The sequence below is a fragment of the Malus sylvestris genome, chromosome 12 (genome assembly GCF_916048215.2).
Source record: "Malus sylvestris chromosome 12, drMalSylv7.2, whole genome shotgun sequence".
In the NCBI taxonomy this organism is placed as follows: domain Eukaryota; kingdom Viridiplantae; phylum Streptophyta; class Magnoliopsida; order Rosales; family Rosaceae; genus Malus; species Malus sylvestris.
The window spans coordinates 1,405,411-1,424,149 of NC_062271.1; the positions used below are offsets into that span (position 1 = coordinate 1,405,411).

Sequence of the window (18,739 nt, forward strand, 5' to 3'; positions counted from 1 at the left end):
TCATCCGATTATACATAAAGGGGTCGTAGAACCATATGCAAGGTTCTAAAAAGTGTTAGGCACTAGTCGAACGGCGAGCAGGTGTCCAGCGCCTAGGATCTTAAGCAAGTTTTTAGTTTTATTTAAATTTAGGGAATTGTTATTGGCACTAATCTAATTACACACTCCAAACTTCCTACAATTAGAAAGAAAAATAATGTAAAGAGTGTAAAATGAGATTTTAGAGTACCAATAACAGTTCTCTAAATATATCATATAACAATAAAAACATATAAATAAGTGGCTACAATTGATTAAGTACAAAAAATGAAATATGTATTCAAAGTTATTTTATAAGAAGGTCCAAAATTATTTTACAAAAAAAATTATCATCAAATCTTTAACCGAAGCTTTCATCAAAACGCCTAAGACCTGATTGGGACGCCCGATCTCCGCCTAGCGCCTGAGCACCCGCCCAGGCTGCTTTTTAGAACAGTGATCACAGGTAACTTGTTTGAATACGAATCGAGATAACTTAGCCATGAACCAATTGCAATATTATTGCCAACTGCCAACTGCCAACTGGTATCAGGGACGCCAGGTTTCTTTCGATGACTTAGCCATGAACCAGTTGGCATCAGGGCGTCCCTGGCATCAGGGGCATCCCTGATGTCAACTGGTTCAGTCGCCTGCCAAGCAGTACGCAATGGAGTCATCGAAAGAAACCTGGCGTCCCTGATGCCAGTTGACATGCTGTGGTGTTGTTGATGAAAGAAACCTCCCCCCATCTAAGGTTTTCTCCCCTGACCATGACCTGAACAACGTCGGGCGTTAGTATTTTGCTTTCCATCAGAAGGTGCACACAATGACACAGCTTATGTTGGAAAGTGTCCAATATAGGTTCAGACATCCTTGAGGAGGTCTGATTTGGAAACTAAGTACTTAAAACACGACGACAATATTTCAGATAATACTACACTTCCATACCATTTCAAAGCAAATGTTCTATGCAGACAACAAAATTACGACCCAGGAACAAGAGAGAATGCTACAATTCAGACATTGTTTTTGTCACAAATCCTAGCGCCCTACAGGCACTGTGCACTCAATCGTTTTACATGCAGTTATATTATTTGGTAATCCCGTGACTAAGGAAAATTACAAATTTTAAGCCTGAAGGCCATTGGCACATCTCCAAAGTACTCAGAACATTTGATTTCATATACTCCTAAGATAAATCCTAATCTTCTGATACTGGTTACCGTCAATAACAGAAGCAGAAAACCATAAACATTAGATCAAAATGAATGAAATGGACAACATAAAACAAAAATAACTCGCGTATTTGAAAAAGATTGCTCCACTAGATCTAGGTGAAGTTGACTGGTAATTTACTATATTGTGGAGATCTAGCCAAGTGGATATGTACGAAAGCAAAAGATAACTTCACGAATGCCTGGTAAAAACATCCAGAGTCCTAAAACATACATCAACACCTAAAAATTTGACAGCCAAAGCACCTTGGGAGTAAAGACCCTCTACGATATGCTTAGTTTGTAGTCATGCATGCCTTTACCAAAAAGAAGCTTAAAAGGCCAAGATGTGAAGAATCGTACGTTTCAAGAACTAAAAAGAAGCTTAAAAGGCTGACGGCAAGGAAAGAGATATGAAACAGCCAAAAGCAAAACTTTGACCCTTACATCTTTTTAACTTTTTTCTCTTGATGTTATATTCAATGTCCCCGCAATCGATATGCTCATGATTTCTTAAAGGGTGATATCTCATTGACTGCAGCTCTTCTTCCACCAAAGCAAGCCTTCGTTTCTCATCTTTCTGAAGTGAGAAAATTCAAAAACATCAAAAACATACTTCTATAATCCTTGAAAAAACACGAGGCAATGTGGCATGATTATAAGATGGCATCTTATTAAATTTTACACATTTACATTCCACATACATTGTATAAGTGCCTGATAAAATAGTTAAGTTATTAAGGTATCAATAATTTCATTAGTTAGTTCTTAAGGTTTGAATGAGATAATTTATTCGAACAGATTGATTATGACAGTAATAGTTTTATAAGTGTGTCAATATGTGAAACACTTAAGATTACTCTAAAAATTTCCCATGATCTAACATTTTGCCTCATGAGATTGTAATTGAATACAACAATTTATTACCATAGGTTCGAGGTGAAGCAACATTGTCAGACTTACATGGGCCCTTTCCAACCCTAAAATGTGCTGCTTGCAGAGCTTGAGCTCCATTTCAAGGGAATGGAACCGAGACTCAACAGGTACTACACATTGCTCCACTATTTGTTTTTGTCTACCCCGGACGATCTCTGGCTGCCACAGATTCAATGCAACTGAAGCTTGCCTGAAACAAGCAATCGGGCAATAAAACACACTGACAAAAACATACTCATAAAAAGATGATAAAAAAGGGAAAAGACAAACAAAGTTCCAGAAAAAATATTATAAAACTGCATTAAAAAAAAGGAATGATGTGCTTCCATGGACAAGGGTTCGGGAGCATGATATGACTCTCAGCCTCTCGTGCTGTTCCTTTTTATTCTTTTCGGTATAACAGAGGCTGGAGACTTGAGTAGGGGAGCACAAGAACTGAATTCCTGTCTCGATTATATGGTAAATACTATATCACTAGAGCTACAAGCTCTCGCCTCAAGTTGTTCTTGACTAATCTCCCTAACCGTATCACGGTACTCCTTTGTTCTCCACTAGGGGAGGGCAAGAATTGAAATCAATGGTCTCATGGTGATGGTACGGGTACTCCTTTGTTCTCCTAATGCGCATAGGCTCTGAATATGTAAACGATAATCGACGTGTTCCATTCTCTCTGAATTTTTCGGTATAATAGCTACAACTCTTGCCAAGTACTAGTTTTCAAAATGTAGTATGCAGATCAAATCATATCAGATTACAATTAACTTCTTAAGTATCAATTTTTGGGATAATACAAATTATGAAAACAAATTAACCATATGAAAATTTCTGAAAAGCCAAACAGATTTCAAAGTTTCTGTATATATACATGTATTTCTAATTCTCTATCAAACTCAAATTAAGTCACAGATTACCAAAAGAAAAAGAAAAAACAGTAAACTAATTACCTAATCCTGCTCAAATTTGAGAGCTCGGTAAGTGTTGCTTGCATTTTCTGAGTCTCTTCGGCCAATCGAGCCTCCATCTCTCGGAGCTTCATAGACCGTTCTACAACCTGACTCTCCTTCCTCAAAACCGCCCTCCGATGCGCCGCCATTTTCTTATCCCTCTCTCTCTCAAACCTAAAAAACGAAAACAAAAACACACAATTTTCAAATTTACATTTTCAAGTAGCTGAATTTAAAAAACAACAAATTAAATGTCTACCTGATTTTGTAGAGGGATTTAGAGGTTGATGGATTTGGGGAGGTAATCGAGGAAGAAGAAGTGGGCAAATCGGAGGAGAGGAGGTGGGACCATAGAGAGTCTTCGTCGGATAAGCGGCGGAGGCGCGCGGAGGAGATTGATATACGGCAGAGGTCCTTGTAGCTGAAACTGCAGCTTTGAACGCCGATTTCTAGAATTCGCCTCCACAGCTCATCCGGGAGAGCAGACATTGAACTTAACGGTCTCTGGTGGTTGCGTAGCTGAACAAGCCGTCGTCCACGGTGGTGTTTATTTTCAGTCCCCGCCGACTGTTATCATTCAAACCTCCCCAACAGACTCACTTGATCATTATTTATTTAACTATTTTGTCAATCGGTCCTCATACACCGTTGACACACTGTTGGAAAATATAGAAAAATGGAATGTTTTATTTAATTAAGTAGGAATCTTATTCACTTAAATCGTTTAGAAGTATTTTTAAAATGATAATTTTAGGTTTCAGAAGTACTTAAATGTTTTCTGGAAGCAGCATATAATCTTTTAGAGAAAATATTTTTAGGTTTCAAAACTTTCTGATAGCGTTTCTACCAAGGGTTGGTTCAAAAAAATGTCTCTAAAAGTGCTTTCACTTGTTTTAAAAACACATCAAAAGAACCCGTAAGTTTACTTAACTGATAGTTAAAGAATCAAGTTTACCATTTGAGAGTTTTCAAAATGACTGAAAGCGATTTTAGAAAACATATATTTTTAAATTCCAAAAACACTTGAAGTGTTTACTACAAAAAGTACTAATTATGTGTACACCATGTTTTTCCTTGATTCATTTGCATTTTTATTAAAGATTAATTTCAATAATATTTTCATAAAAAATGCTTTCAGTCATTTTAAAAACACTTCTAAACGAATAGTCTCATCTTTCATTTGCATACTAATTAATTCATGGAATGATTGATCCATTTGAATTTTGATGTTCTTTCTTCTATTACACTTTTAACACCACTTGATTTTTGGAGTAATGTTTAATTTATGCAGTCATTTGGTTTTCGTTCCGCCGTAGAAATACACATGATTCTTGCAGGAGAATAAATTACGCAGAAACAACGGACATGATTCAACGGAGTGTGGGGAAACAGAAACACACACATGAACACGTAAACGAACCGTACCGAAACGAAAAATAAAGAACATGTAAAAGAAATACAGAGAAATATATGCGCACATTGTACGTACCCGTCAATACAAACACATACTGGAATTTGAAACGGTATATCAAACAGGCTGAAAAGTATTTGTTCATGGCAAACTTTTATTTCAACAAATAAATACCATGAGAACTGTCCGTCCTACCGATTAAAACGACGGCGTATGGATTCAATGACAAAGTTACATTACCAACTGAATGATTTCCATAGACTATTCTGGCCTCTATGATCCTATGCAAAAGGATTTCCTCCGATGGACGCGACGGGTTCCTGTGTTGGGACATTCCTGCAAAAACAAGCAACTTCACGTTAATCCAATATGGCAACAATGTCGAGCATCAAGCTCTTCCCCAACGCCAGCCAAGTTGAGTTTCTAAACTCTACTCGAGCATCAAGCTCTTCCCCAACGCCAGCCAAGTTGAGTTTCTAAACTCTACAAGGCATCGTCGTACTGTAGCCTGGACATTCAACTTTATCTGGTAAGGCAATCTATAACTCTAAGTGGTGACACGCTTACATCGGGTATTCATCCAATATATTTCTAAAACATGGTGTTTTAATTAGAACTCAGTAACTCCGTTCGAACATGTTCCTTAAAGCCGTCAGAACTGGTTATATGTAAAGATGAAACAGAAATGATTCTCGTTTGCGCATTCCTTTGCGACTCAATCAGATACCGTCATCTGTAGCCCATAATGGACCTCTCACAAAAGCACGGGACCCTTGTAGGTTGGTTCCACTCGACTCCACAATGACCCCACACTGTGAGCTGCCCTAGTTGTAGTAGGCAGCCCTACCTAAGTTTCTCGTGTGTTAAGAGGTCCATTTTCATCAATATCAATTCGTCCTTCCTCACCTAGTTAAAACCCGCTTTCCTTTAAGATGTCAACCTTGTTATTATCCGGCTTTGGATATAGATTGATGACCCTCTAAGTCTAACCATATGAAGTTGATAACCACACAAAAATATGAGAAATTATCATGGGCCTACAACATTAAACCTTTGTCTTAAAAGATAATGGAGAGGCTAAAAAAAATAGAGAGTAGAACATAAACTTACGGAATCTGAGAACTATGTGCCTGCCCTGGCATGTATGTCAAGCCACCTACATCAAATCAAAATTGAAATGAAAGAAAAAGATAAGATTGTTATGGCCAAAAATTTCAGTGGTCCTGCAGTTTCCTGTGGCAACCAATATGATGCGTCCAACAGCCATTGGATTAAAAAATATCAACCCTGGTTGGCAATAGTTGCAGGAACAAAACAAAAGGGAGAAAAGAATGTAGCTTTGCTGGCACTGAAAAGCCTACCTTCTGCTGCAGCTGGAACATACGGCATCCCAGACACTGGATTTTGCGGAAACCATGCCTGAGACTCATCGAAGAAAGAGGATTGCAAATGACCATTTGGGAGAGAGGCTTGTAAGGAGTTCATGTCCAAAAACTGAAAAAGAACACAAGACAAAATTAGAACCGAGAAATCTAAGAATTGTACGTCCGCTAGAAAACTCCATTCCAAATCCTTTAATTTAATTGAAACATGATACAGTCTAAGAATAATATGGTAGACACTGATTAGTACCAACTTATTCCAGTCTATCAATCACACCACTTCCACTGTGACTTCCCCATGAGATTTAAATTCATTACATTACTGGGAGAATAAAAAATGCAACAAGTGTCTTATCCCACCACACTTTTAAGCCATGAATTAGTCTAAATAAAACTGAACGCGGTCAACTAACTAGAATGGTATCATATTTAATTTTCAGAGACTGGATCTTAGGCATATGTAGTCTGCAGCATTTATTACACTAATAGAACCCTTCTTTTACAGAAAATACAGTTTTGATGTCAAATATTGACTTTAGTTATCAATTCACAACTTTTACAGGAAGTACAATTCATTTCCGCTAGCAACCAAGCATCATGCTATGGTTATCCTTGACTCGGTTTTCCCTGAAAGTTGACAGATATGGTAAACAAATAATAGCATCACTCCACGCATGCCCTTAATCAGCTTCCACATTCAAAATTCTCATGCAAACACACAAACACTCACATAAAGCTAATAGAAATAGGGAACAATGCACTATAATAGAAACACAATTTCACTATAAGAACAAAGGAAAAACGACAATCCTGATGCAATAACTAACAAAAACATACCATACTGTTCTGATCCAGATCAGTATCATAAGGAAGATCAAATGGGTTATTTGATTTGTGGTCGATGGCATGTGACTTAATTTCTCCCTGTAATTTTAGGCGTGGGACAAAAGAGATTAGTATGCAACTAAGCAGATTCCATTAAACAAATCACAGGAAAGATGCTGAAGGAAATAGAAGAGTAAAAACCATTTGAGGAAGCACTTGTGGAGTATATGATTGCCCCAACACAGCATGTAGTGGCAGACTTGGATCATGGGGTTCACCTTGAGAAACAGCTCCCTGAATCCCATCTTTCCTAGATTCCTGCAAGCGAATTCCATCAGTGGAAGAAAATAAACAATTTGAAAGAAATATAAGGTTGATGCAGAAACCTCGAAAATTCTTAATCCAAAATCACGGTCACCAGCTGACGAAAGCTTGTCAGTTGCTCCTGGTTCACTGCCCTTTTCAGCCACCTCTGATGGAAGGTGTCCAATAGAATCTTCAAAAGCATTCCACGACTACTCAAAAATAAAATATCAACCTGATTACATTCCTTCATATTCAGGCATGCCACTATGTTAAGTAAACTTTATATTCATTCATTATAATAAAGAAATCAGGTCTACATTCTCCATGGAGCCCAGCCTTAGAAGTTATGAAACCAGCCACCCATTAAAAACCATTCTTCTGAAAAGCCAAATAAGTAATTGGTGCAGGGGTAGTTTGATCATAAGATGCTTACCTGCGTGCCTCCAGTATTGGGATCTGTGACATTGTGCAAACTGTCACTCCATGGACTAGAAACTTCTGAAAAAGGTCTATGACTACTAGAGTACTCAAAAGATGGCCATTGCATGCTTGTGTTTGATGACGAGAATCCTTCAAAATTTCCAATAGAACCTCCACCATTGGAAGCTATATTTTCAAGGGTCATATTTTCGGTGGATGGAATGGAAGCTGAGGGCTGAGGCGTATCAAACGTTGCCCATCCTTCACTTTTAGGGGCAGCCTCGGCTACTTGTTTATCCAAGGTTGGAGTTGACTGCTGCTGAGGAAAGTCAGCAAATAACTCCAACGAAGGTCGGAAAACTTGAGGCTGGTCCATATTCATACATGAGTTGGAAGACGATAAAGACGGTTGAAACAAATCTATGGATGGAGACGAAGATGCTGCTGGTAACTGGAACAAATCAATGGAAAAGGCTGCAGAAGAGACTTCTGGTTTAACTGGGGCCTTGAAAAGGTCCAAGCTATCACTACTTCCAAGATGAGATGATCCCGTTAAAGAGGTGGATTTATCTGGGAAGATTCCAGTAGCTTGTTCAGGTTCGACAGCATTTGTTAAACTGCCTGAATGAAATGACTTGGGAGACATGGAATAGCTATCCACCGAGACAAAATTTCCTAAGGATGCAGTTCTCTGAACAAGCAAACAAGAAAACAAGCAACTAATGTCAGGTGATGGAAAAACTAGGGGCAGCATAATCTGAGTATCAAATAGAAATGATGTTAATTAGATAGGATAATGCACATATACATACCGACAAAAGCAGAAAATTAAGGTACGCACACCAATTAACATAGCACTAAAAAAATGGAGAAATGACTCCACTTAACTAATAGAGTGACAAATGCCTAACCAAAGAAAACATGACCCAAATCATTGATTACATTAACTTACGATCCAATTTTAAAGTTTCCCCTGTAAGTCCCAAAACCAGTTAAATTTAATGCTACAGAAATATATATACAAACACAAACAAATAGGGTAGTGTGTCTGTCCTATGAGAATATTAAAAGGTACACAGCTGTAGTTTTAAGAGGAACCTTGGATACTGCTAATCTTTTTTAATGCTATAAGCAAGTCTACAAGAAAACGACCTGCGGACAGGATATCCCTGCTGCATCTCTCTTGACATTTGCCTCTGGATGTGTATATTTTGCTTGGTGTCTTAATTCATTTAGATTATCCCATGAAGGCACAAAAGTGGGGCTACTGGATCCAGTGTCCTTCTGAAAATTAGGAGACTGTACTCCAGATCTAGACACATCACCTCCACTTGACACAGAGAAATCTGAAGCTCTTGAACCAGAGCCCTCATTTGCAAACCCGTCTTCATACATTTGCTCACTTAAACGGCCAGCACTGTAAACAAAACTCGACATCTTTCCTTCATATCGACCTCGATCAGAACCAGGCTTCCTGGTAAGTGCACCAGCTTGTTTTCCATACCGTCGATCTTCATACTGATAGTCATAAGGTGGACTTTGAGAATAGGAATGATAAGAACTAGCACGTCTCATCTCATCTTCACGGATTCTATGGGTCTGCAAGGAATAGCACAAATGAGGCCCATAATCTTTGCAGAACAACATAAGTCAAAGTGTAACAAAAGGAGATTATTGGTGTATACAGTTACAGCCAATTTATTCAGTTCTTTTGATGATGTGCATGATGTATCTGAATCTTAAAGAGACAAAAACAATTAGTTGTTTTGTAATTTCTTCATTGGAACCAAATAAGAACAGGAGGAGGCCGCTGTTATGCCCCAAGAAACGAATTAACTGGACAATTACGAAAACGCTTTTCAGTTATAGTCAATTTTTCCACAGTTATAAATAAATATTCCTTAGTTCAGTGAAATAGTAGTATATTAAATACTATCATGGGCCGTCCCAATGCATTTTCACTCTCAATTATGTACCCCAATTTAGCACAGATACAAAATGACGTACTCTTATGTGTTATTGGCACTCCAAAAATCTAATTGTGCACTCCAAACTTTCTATACTTACAAAGAAAATACTCTTGTGAGGAGTGCACAATTAGATTATTGGAGTGCCAATAACAGTTCTCAAAAAAATCTCACTTTTTCATTTTCAGAAACATCAATGTTACCATGATATTTTGCGCAAATCCAAACTATCAATATATCTGCCAATATCACTATTTTAATCCATACTATTACCTGCATATCTCTTGGAGGCTTGTCAGAGGTCCTTCCTCCAGCATATTTCTTATCTACATATACACTTCTTATGAACTCACGGATTTTATCAGCCTTACTGCAAGAAGAAAACATGACATAAGTGTACACCCCCACAAATGCACATGCTGAAAATTGTAGCAATAAATCATATAACTATTACATGTTGTCTGGCAATCGTTGCCTTTGAAGGTCCCAATCCTTCAAATAAATTTCCCTTGCACGCTGATAAGAGTGAATGCCCATTAGAATAAAAACAAGCAAACATTTTCTCCAAAGAAAAAGAGAATTCAGCATGTACCTGGTTACCACCATTTTGAAGTGCTTCAACTTCTTGTGAAGTAAACTTGGACATGGATACCGACTTCACACGATGGGTAAACTCCCGACTATAGCACAAAATAATATGTATGATTCGATTAGGGGAACAAAAGGAAAAGTGGACAGAGCATAAGTACAACATGCCAAACAGGAAAAGAACCGCATCATTAAAACATGTGAAGACACACGGTACTTACATGAAGGAAACTACATTTATGTTGCGTATGGATGATGCATTTAGGCTACATAAATAAGAAATGCGCTACTATACATTACATAGATGGATTTGAAATGGCTAGATGCACTGCACTGATAGGGATTTACAAATGACTACTTCCAAGGAGTAATTTGAAAATCCTTTGTTTAATGGCTTTGTAATGCTCATGTATTGCATTTTCAATCCCTTTATCTAATGTTTTGTTGTGCATTTCTAACTAATTTAGCCTAAATCCTGCATCTAAACAGAATTTTATGCGTCAACATGCTTAAGGTTCGAAGACTCACTTTACCATGAATGGTACTGAAGGTTGGAAAAAGGGTAGAGATCAGTGTCAAACTCTAAGAATTAATCATCCAGGCATACATAAATATATTTCCATTCAAAATCTCGACCTAAGGAGCAATAACTCAGAATTAAAAGTATGGCAATTTAACAATCATGATTTCATAATGAAGCACACAGCTGGCCTGTGCACAATACCACCTTAGGTAATTTATAGTTGATCTATCTCTAAAAGGACTTTCAATACATTTATCTTCAATTACAATAGAAAGAGTGAAATGAAGAGGCGATCTTCACCCGCCATGCATAGCTGAAAGACACTGATAAAAGAAAAATTAAAAAATCCCTGCTCAATTATGATATCTGACGGTTTAGAACCTATCACATATTCTATGCAACTAACCAAAAGAATTCAACCTAAGAAACCTAGTTTACTCTTAAATACTTAAAGGGCTTTGAAGTTTGCTATGTTTTGGCTACGTAAGAGCTTTGTTGATGCACAAAACCGGAGGGGTCTTGGAACAACATAAATCCGACCGTGAATCTGCAACAAAGTAAAGAACACAAGATGTATCGTGGTTCACCCCAATGTTTGGGCTATGTCCACACTGATGTTGATTGTATTTCTTTGTATGAATGTATGGATTACAAGTGTGATGGGGCGTCCCCCAGAGAAAGAGAGAGTTTGAGAGTGTTTCTCTGTTTGTGAGAGGGTTGCTGGATGTGAGGCCTGAGGATTGTGGGGGTGAGGAGTCCCTTTTATAGACTAAGGGCTTCTCTCATTTTACATAAATCATGGTCTCAATGTTTGGAAACCCAAGAAACGAGGCCCGATATAATATGGTACCAACAGTAGTCCCCCAAGTCTTCAGTCAAGAGTCTTTTGGCTGGAGACTTGAGATTCAGCCCATGTGTGGGCCGAAGTAACTAGATGTCGTCTAAAACTGATACTCGATATGAGGCGGTGCTCAATGTGAAATGATGCTCAACTAGAAGTAGCACATGTTGCGAGGATGCTCGGCTTGTGGCTTATGTTGCCTTGGTTGGCTCGGCTTGTGACGTTGAAGGTGAGTGAGTCCCTTTTATAGAATAAGGGCTCGCTCCTCAATACATAAATGATGGGCTAGAGTTGATGCTCGCGGCGAGGCGATTACTCAGTAGGCGGCGATGCTCTCTAATGAAGGTGAGGGAGTCTCTTTTATAGAATAAGGGTTCGCTCCTCAATACATAAGTGATGGATTAGGAATGATGCTCGCGGCGAGGCGGTTGCTCAGCTGGTGGTGATGCTCTCTAATGAAGGTGAGGGAGTCCCTTTTATAAAATAAAGGTTCATTCTTCAATACATAAGTGATGGGTTAAGAGTCTCTCTAATGAAGGTGAGGGAGTAAAAGGTCGTACCCAGTGCACAAGGCTCCCGTTCGCTCCTCAATACATGAATAATGGGTGCTCTCTAATGAAAGTGAGGGAGTCCCTTTTATAGAATAAGGGTGCGCTCCTCAGTACATAAATAATGAGCTAAGTCCCCCAAGTATTTTTCATGAGGCCTAGTTGCGAAAGCCCAATATATGGTACATAGTGTAGTTTCCCAAGTCTTCAGTCAATAAAGGCTGTTGGCTGGAGACTTCAAATTCAATCCATGTATGGGCTGAAGTGGCGGTTGTTCGGAGACGGTGTTTGTATACCATGCACTGAAGTTTTGTAGGTGAAGCTTTGAAGCTGGAGCTTTTGTACATGAAGCTTTTGAAGTCGGAGCTTTGTAAATGAAGTTTTCGAAACTAGAGCTCTTGTAAATGAAGCTTTCGAAGCTAGAGCTTTGTAAATGAAGCTTTCGAAACTAGAGCTCTCAAAGTTGGAGCTCTGTAAATGAAGCTTTCAAAGCTGATTGACATGAGTAATGCTCATGGATGTTGACATGGGTAATGCTCATGAATGTTAACATGAGTGATGCTCATGAATGTTTATGTATGATTGACATGAGTGATGCTCATGTGTAATTTTGAAGTACTGAACGTACTTTTGATCACCTAGTTGGTGATAATAACGGCAGGTTGTAGAATAATTTTGGAGTACTGGACGTACTTTTGATCACCTGGTTGGTGATAATAGCGGCAGACTGCCGAATAATTTTAGAGTACTGGACGTACTTTTGATCACCTGGTTGGTGATAATAGAGGGTGAACCTTAAGTGGAGGGATGGAGGTTGGAGTTTGAAGCCATAGGGTCTGGCTTTTTTGAGCATATGGGTCTTCGCTCTCCACATAACATTCTAGCCCACTATTATGGGCTTATCGACATTTTTTTTTTATCATTACCCTCCGGTGAGGTTATACACATGTCTCCAAAAGATAAGAAAAGTAAATCACATCATTAAAAAAAAACTGCTGGGACTTGGCAACAACGAGATTTCTCCCTTCACATCAACCTCAGCAGTCCAACTATTGGAGGAAAACTTCACGTGGAGGCAGGTTTGGTCAACAGGCATGGTCTCTCCGTGTCGACAAAAGCCATCAAGTATACCAACTTGACTCTTTGTTTGAAAAGCATATCTCGGCTTTCTTATTTTTTCTTGATCTTTTTTTTTCTACTTTTGCTTTCTACTTTGGCCTTACTGGTGGTCGATGCCCATGGAATCTAAGGAGACTGCATTGGATGCTTGCAATGATCTCCAACTTGCATTTCCAGCTCATTGGCTTTCTACTTTTGCTTTCTCAGAAAAGTGGGTTTCTTCACAGTTGTGCTGGGGGTGGAGTTGAGCTAGTTGATGATTATCCCCCTGTTCACCTGAGAGCGCTCCGAGTCCTGAAGCTGAGCCGACACGGACCTGAACCGAGGTCTCAACTCGGCCACGTCACTTACCGACCTAGTCATGACTCTTACTTTTGCTGCCTTGATGCATCCAAGTTGTAGCTTTTTCCTTGATTTCCCGGACGCTGAAGAAAATGCAGATGCAGCTGTAGTCATCATTTTTTGAGGTATTTAACTTCTTCATTGCGGCTGCAAGAATGGCAATGTCATTGTCAACCGCAAAAGTGAACAAGGGCACACCATTCTTAACTGCAACTCGTACAAGAGCTTGATCTACTGCGGATCCACTCTTCTTCACCATAGCCGACTCGTTGACATTAATTGTTCTGAATATCTTCCCCAGGTTGCTTTTGCTGCTTGGAGTGAATCTTCGGCTTGCGCAGAGGCAATCACCGCCGTTAAGGAAGGCCACGACGGGGTCGAAGGCGGAGCAAAACGTGTATGTGGCTCATTGGTCCAAACTCCAACGCATATCAGAAGAGAGGAGAGAGAGGGAGAAAGAGCAGGGAAGGGATGCTCTCGGAGACGGAGAGGGACTTGATCCGATCAGCCTGCTTGAGCGCGGCCGTCTTAATCTCTTCGACTTTCTTGGACGCCTCGACGACGAACTCGCGGGATCGCTAGGCGGTTTCGGAGATGGAAAAGTCGGGTCGGTGGGAATCATAAACTTCAAATCATCGAGTTGTCAAGTGGGGGGAGAGAGTTGGCCTCGGAGCCATCCACGTTGTTGATTTCAAAGGTTGATCTTCTTCGTCCACCCCAACATGTGGTCGAATGACCTGTTATCCATCACTTGATCAAGAGATGATATGATAAGGATTACTTAGAGGATAAGAGTTGCAGACCTGTCCTCCATCACCTATTCTCCATGGTTGTTATCGTGATCGAGAGAGAGAGCTCGATCCTCCAAGATGTACCATCACATCTACCACATTGGCCTGGACGAGAAGATATGCAAGCCAGCAATCTCCCACCTCCAAACTGCTCTTCAATATGGGGGTTTAGAGTGCGACCTTGCTGACGTTTCTCAAGTTTCCTGGCAACATGATTACTCTTCTTTGCTTCCTCTGTAGTTCCTTCTCCTTCCTCTGGGGTATCCTTCTTTTTTGGGATATTTACGATTTGCTTGGATTCAAAGGCGACGAGGAACGTGTTGTGTCTGAAGGAGGAAAGGCGGTGGGTTGACTCCGCAGGGACACGTTGGTTGGGGGAGAATCTACGAGGAGGATGACAGGAACAGCTAGGGAGATGAGTATCATGGTAAATTCGACCCTCCTGCGGACCTAATGTGCTTCCTGCCACGACTTTCTCTCTCCTCTTCTGTAGCTGTCGGTTGGGGGATGAGTGAGAGAGATCATGTCGTCTTGGGTGGTCCAGATTCACGGTGGAGTGTGGTGAGGTCTCACGATGGTGAGATAAAAAAATGAAAGAGAACCGACATAGCTTTTCGTGTCGATTCCTACAGACGACGCCAAATGTTGATGCACAAAACCGGAGGGGTTTTGGAACAACATAAATCCGACCGTGAATCTGTAAGAAAGTAAAGAACACAAGATGTATCGTGGTTCACCCCAATGTTTGGGCTACGTCCACACTGATGTTGATTGTATTTCTCTGTATGAATGTATGGATTACAAGTGTGAGGGGGAGTCCCCCAGAGAAAGAGAGAGTTTGAGAGTGTTTCTCTATTTGTGAGAGAGTTGCCAGATGTGAGGCCTGAGGATTGTAAGGGTGAGGAGTCCCTTTTATAGACCAAAGGCTCCTCCCTTTTTACATAAATCATGGGCTCAATGCCTGGAAGCCCAAGTAATGAGGCCCAATATAATATGGTATCAACAGTAGTCCCCCAAGTCTTCAGTCAATAGAGTCTTTTGGCTGAGGACTTGAGATTCAGTCCATGTGTGGGCCGAAGTAACTAGATGTTGTCTAAAACTGATACTTGATATGAAGCGGTGCGAAATGATGCTCAACTAGAAGTAGCACATGTTGCGAGGCTGCTCGGCTTGTGGCTTATGTTGCCTTGGTTGGCTCGGCTTGTGGCGTTGAAGGTGAGTGAGTCTCTTTTATAGAATAAGGGCTCGCTCCTCAATACATAAATGATGGGCTAGAGTTGATGTGGCTTATGTTGTCTTGGTTAGCTCAGCTTGTGTCGGCTCAACTTCAGGACTCGAAGCGCTCTCAGGTAAACAGCGGGATAATCATCAACCAACTCAGCTCCACTCCCAGCACAACTATGAAGAAACCCACTTTTCTGAGAAAGCAAAAGTAGAAAGCCAATGAGCTGGAAATGTAAGTGTGGGAGATCATTGCAAGCATCCAATGCAGTCTCCTCATATTCCATGGGCATCGACCACCAGTAAAGCCAAAGCAGAAAGAAAAAGTAGAAAAAAGGAGATCAGGAAAAAATAAAACAACCAAGATATGCTTTTCAAACAAAGAGTCAAGTTGGTATACTTGATGATGGCTTTTGTCGACACGGAGAGACCATGCCTGCTGACCAAACCTGCCTCCACATGAAGTTTTCCTCCAACAGCTGGACCGCTGAGGTTGATGTGAAAGGAGAAATCTCGCTGTTGCCAAGTCCCAATAGTTTTTTTTTAATAATGTGATTTACTTTTCTTATATTTTGGAGACATCTGTATAACCCCACCAAAGGATAATCATAAAAATAAAAAAAAATGTCGGTAAACCCATAATAGTGGGCTGGAATGTTATGTGGAGAGCGAAGACCCATATGCCCAAAAGAGTCGGGCCTTATGGCTTCAAACTCCAACCTCCATCCCTCCACTTAAGGTTCACCCTCTATTATCACCAACTAGGTGATCAAAAGTACATCTAGTACTCTAAAATTATTTGGCAGCCTGCCGCTATTATCACCAACCAGATGATCAAAAGTACGTTAAGTACTCAAAATTATTTAGCAGTCTGCCGCTATTATCACCAACCAGATGATCAAAAGTACATTCAGTACTCCAAAATTATTCGGCAGCCTGCCGCTATTATCACCAACTAGGTGATCAAAAGTACGTCCAGTACTCCAAAATTATTCAGCAGCTTGCCGCTATTATCACCAACTAGGTGATCAAAAGTAACATTCATGAGCATCACTCATGTCAACATTCATGAGCATCACCTATGTCAACATCCATGAGCATCACTCATGTTAATCAACAGAACTCCAACTTCGAGAGTTCCAGCTTCGAAAGCTTCATTTACAGAACTCCAGCTTCGAAAGTTTCATTTACAAAAGCTCCAGCTTCAAAGCTTCACTTTCAAAGCTTCACCTACAAAGCTTCAATGCATGGTATACAAAGACCGCCTCCGAACAACCGCCACTTTGGCCACTTCGGCCCATACATGGATTGAATTTGAAGTCTCCAGCCAACTGCCTCTATTGATTGAAGACTTGGGGGACTACACTATGTACCATATATTGGGCTTCCGCAACTGGATAATGTTTTCACACCAAATCCACTGAAAGCATGATTTAAACCTAAGTACAAAATCCTTGACACTTGTTTAGTTGGGCCAGCATCCTTATTATAGAGCATTTAGACAGCCCAAAAGCACTTAGTGAATGGCCTAAGAGGGAACTCAACAATCCAGCACATTCCCAAGCCCAAAGTGGTTATAATGGAGGCAGACGGACAGCTTTGGCACTTGCATGAGTACCATGCATCTCCTATAGTTAAGGTAACCCCCCAAAAAAGAAATTGGCCCACTTCATAAACAATTTATTGTATTATTGTATTTTTGTTGCGAGCATAAACCTTCAGTCATTCGGTTATTTTCAATACATTCCAAAGGGAACAGCCTTGTGTATGTTCAGCAATAAAAGAGGATGGAGGGCAAGAAAGAGAGATAGCTGTTTAAATGACATAGGGTTTAGTTTATGGATGTCATGTTAGGCATGGAACTTGATGCCAAAAAGTTTCCTAAAGTGATCTTGATGAGAACAATATTTATATGGCCAAGTATTAAGTTGGTATAAGATGTTCTATAATTAGAGTACTAAGCTGGTCTTACAGATGTCTTCCTTATTTAACACTGTAAATCATCTCCCAGAGTTGAATTTTTTTTTTTTTTACTTGTAGGATAAGCTAAACTTTCAAGAGGCCATTGCTTTCTTTCTCAATAAGTAGCCTAAAACTTTCATTGTTTTTTTCATGAAAACTTCTCCTCATTCACAAAACTGTAAAACTTGTTCTACACACTTAAAAAGGAAAAAAAAAAAAATGAAATGTATAATTGCTGAGGCTGATAATGAAGTTTATACATCGATTTGTAACAAGAAGCACAGTAACCAGAACGGGTTGCAAACATTACACAGTTGACCAGATCATTATGATTTATAAACACCGAAAATCCTATCTTGCAAAAATTTCCCCTCCACTCTCTGTCTGTGGGTCTAAAAATTGAAACTTTTGTAGTCGACTAAACTTGTACACATATACAATCAATAAATATTCCATATTTTTCCTCAATCTTCAATATCCATTTTAGTGGGATTGTTGCACAGATGGCAGCAAGCACAGAAGTTCTTTGATATCCACTCAAATTTCTAACTAATAATTTGAGCTCAGTAAAGTAGTTGCAAATTTTAGATACTATAACCAAAAGGGCCTCAGGCGAAATTAGGAAATTTTTCGGTTTTCTATTTCCCCGCAGAAACTAACTCCGGCGTGCAATCTCAAGACCGCAAAATTAGAAGGATGAATGCATTTACTAGGAGGCAAACATATGCACTAAAAACAAGAAACTGGATCAAATGATTATGAAGAAACTCACTGTATGCCACTGCAAGTCATGCAAACGAAAGTCCAAAAATTCGTGCAGACGTACTGAGGACCCTGCATATACAAACCATATTGCATTAAACAAAATCCTCCAGCTGCGAGAATCGAAACGAAAACGAAAATTTCCGAGAAAACTAGAGAAAGAGAGAGACAGAGAGAGAAGAGTACCAGGCCATTACAGTTGATACATCGCCGATTAGGAGGGAGCTTCATAAGGCCCCGAATGATCTTCTCGTTTCGCTCTTCCTCTTTTCTGCTTCCCATTTCTGAAACAAAATCAAAACCCTAGAACCAGAAGAAAAGGAAGAACGGAATCGGAGGGTGGATTTGGAAATGCACTACCCTCCTCTCTCTCTCTCTCCTCCCTCTCTTCTTTCTCTCTCTACAACTAGAAGGAAGGAGGAGGCTTTAGGGTTGGTTCAGTTGGGGTTTTGAATTTGGGAGAGAGGGGAACGACACTCCCGAATCTGAATCAGCTGCTTCGACGATAATTGGACAGCAAAAGCGCTCTCTGCCTTTTCCTTCATTAAATCATATTTTTGGATTTTATTTGCTGAATTTGACCGACATATTCAGATGGTCTTTAAAATTAAAAATTTAT

General features: G+C 39.8%; 2 protein-coding genes across 3 annotated transcripts; both read right to left on the minus strand.

The window, feature by feature from the left end:
- Window positions 1–293: 293 nt before the first annotated feature.
- On the minus strand, window positions 294–3,755 carry LOC126593470 (F-box protein SKIP24). 2 transcript variants are annotated; one of them, XM_050259551.1, is made up of 5 exons: window positions 3,372–3,755; window positions 3,113–3,286; window positions 2,160–2,358; window positions 1,680–1,812; window positions 294–793 (listed from the first exon to the last, which is right to left on the minus strand). In XM_050259551.1, exons 1-5 carry the CDS (start codon window positions 3,599–3,601, stop codon window positions 768–770), a joined length of 762 nt encoding a protein of 253 aa, XP_050115508.1. In that variant the 5' UTR covers window positions 3,602–3,755; the 3' UTR covers window positions 294–767. The 2 variants fall into 2 exon arrangements, with proteins under 2 accessions (XP_050115508.1, XP_050115509.1); XM_050259552.1 differs by having other exon boundaries at window positions 2,196–2,358; window positions 3,372–3,751.
- Window positions 3,756–4,560: 805 nt separating this feature from the next.
- Window positions 4,561–18,692, minus strand: LOC126593467 (probable ADP-ribosylation factor GTPase-activating protein AGD14). The gene is made up of 13 exons (XM_050259549.1): window positions 18,307–18,692; window positions 18,131–18,192; window positions 10,016–10,103; window positions 9,878–9,939; window positions 9,697–9,793; window positions 8,609–9,055; window positions 7,470–8,147; window positions 7,117–7,245; window positions 6,932–7,048; window positions 6,743–6,829; window positions 5,885–6,017; window positions 5,634–5,679; window positions 4,561–4,859 (listed from the first exon to the last, which is right to left on the minus strand). Exons 1-13 carry the CDS (start codon window positions 18,400–18,402, stop codon window positions 4,805–4,807), a joined length of 2,097 nt encoding a protein of 698 aa, XP_050115506.1. The 5' UTR covers window positions 18,403–18,692; the 3' UTR covers window positions 4,561–4,804.
- Between the last annotated feature and the right edge of the window lie 47 nt (window positions 18,693–18,739).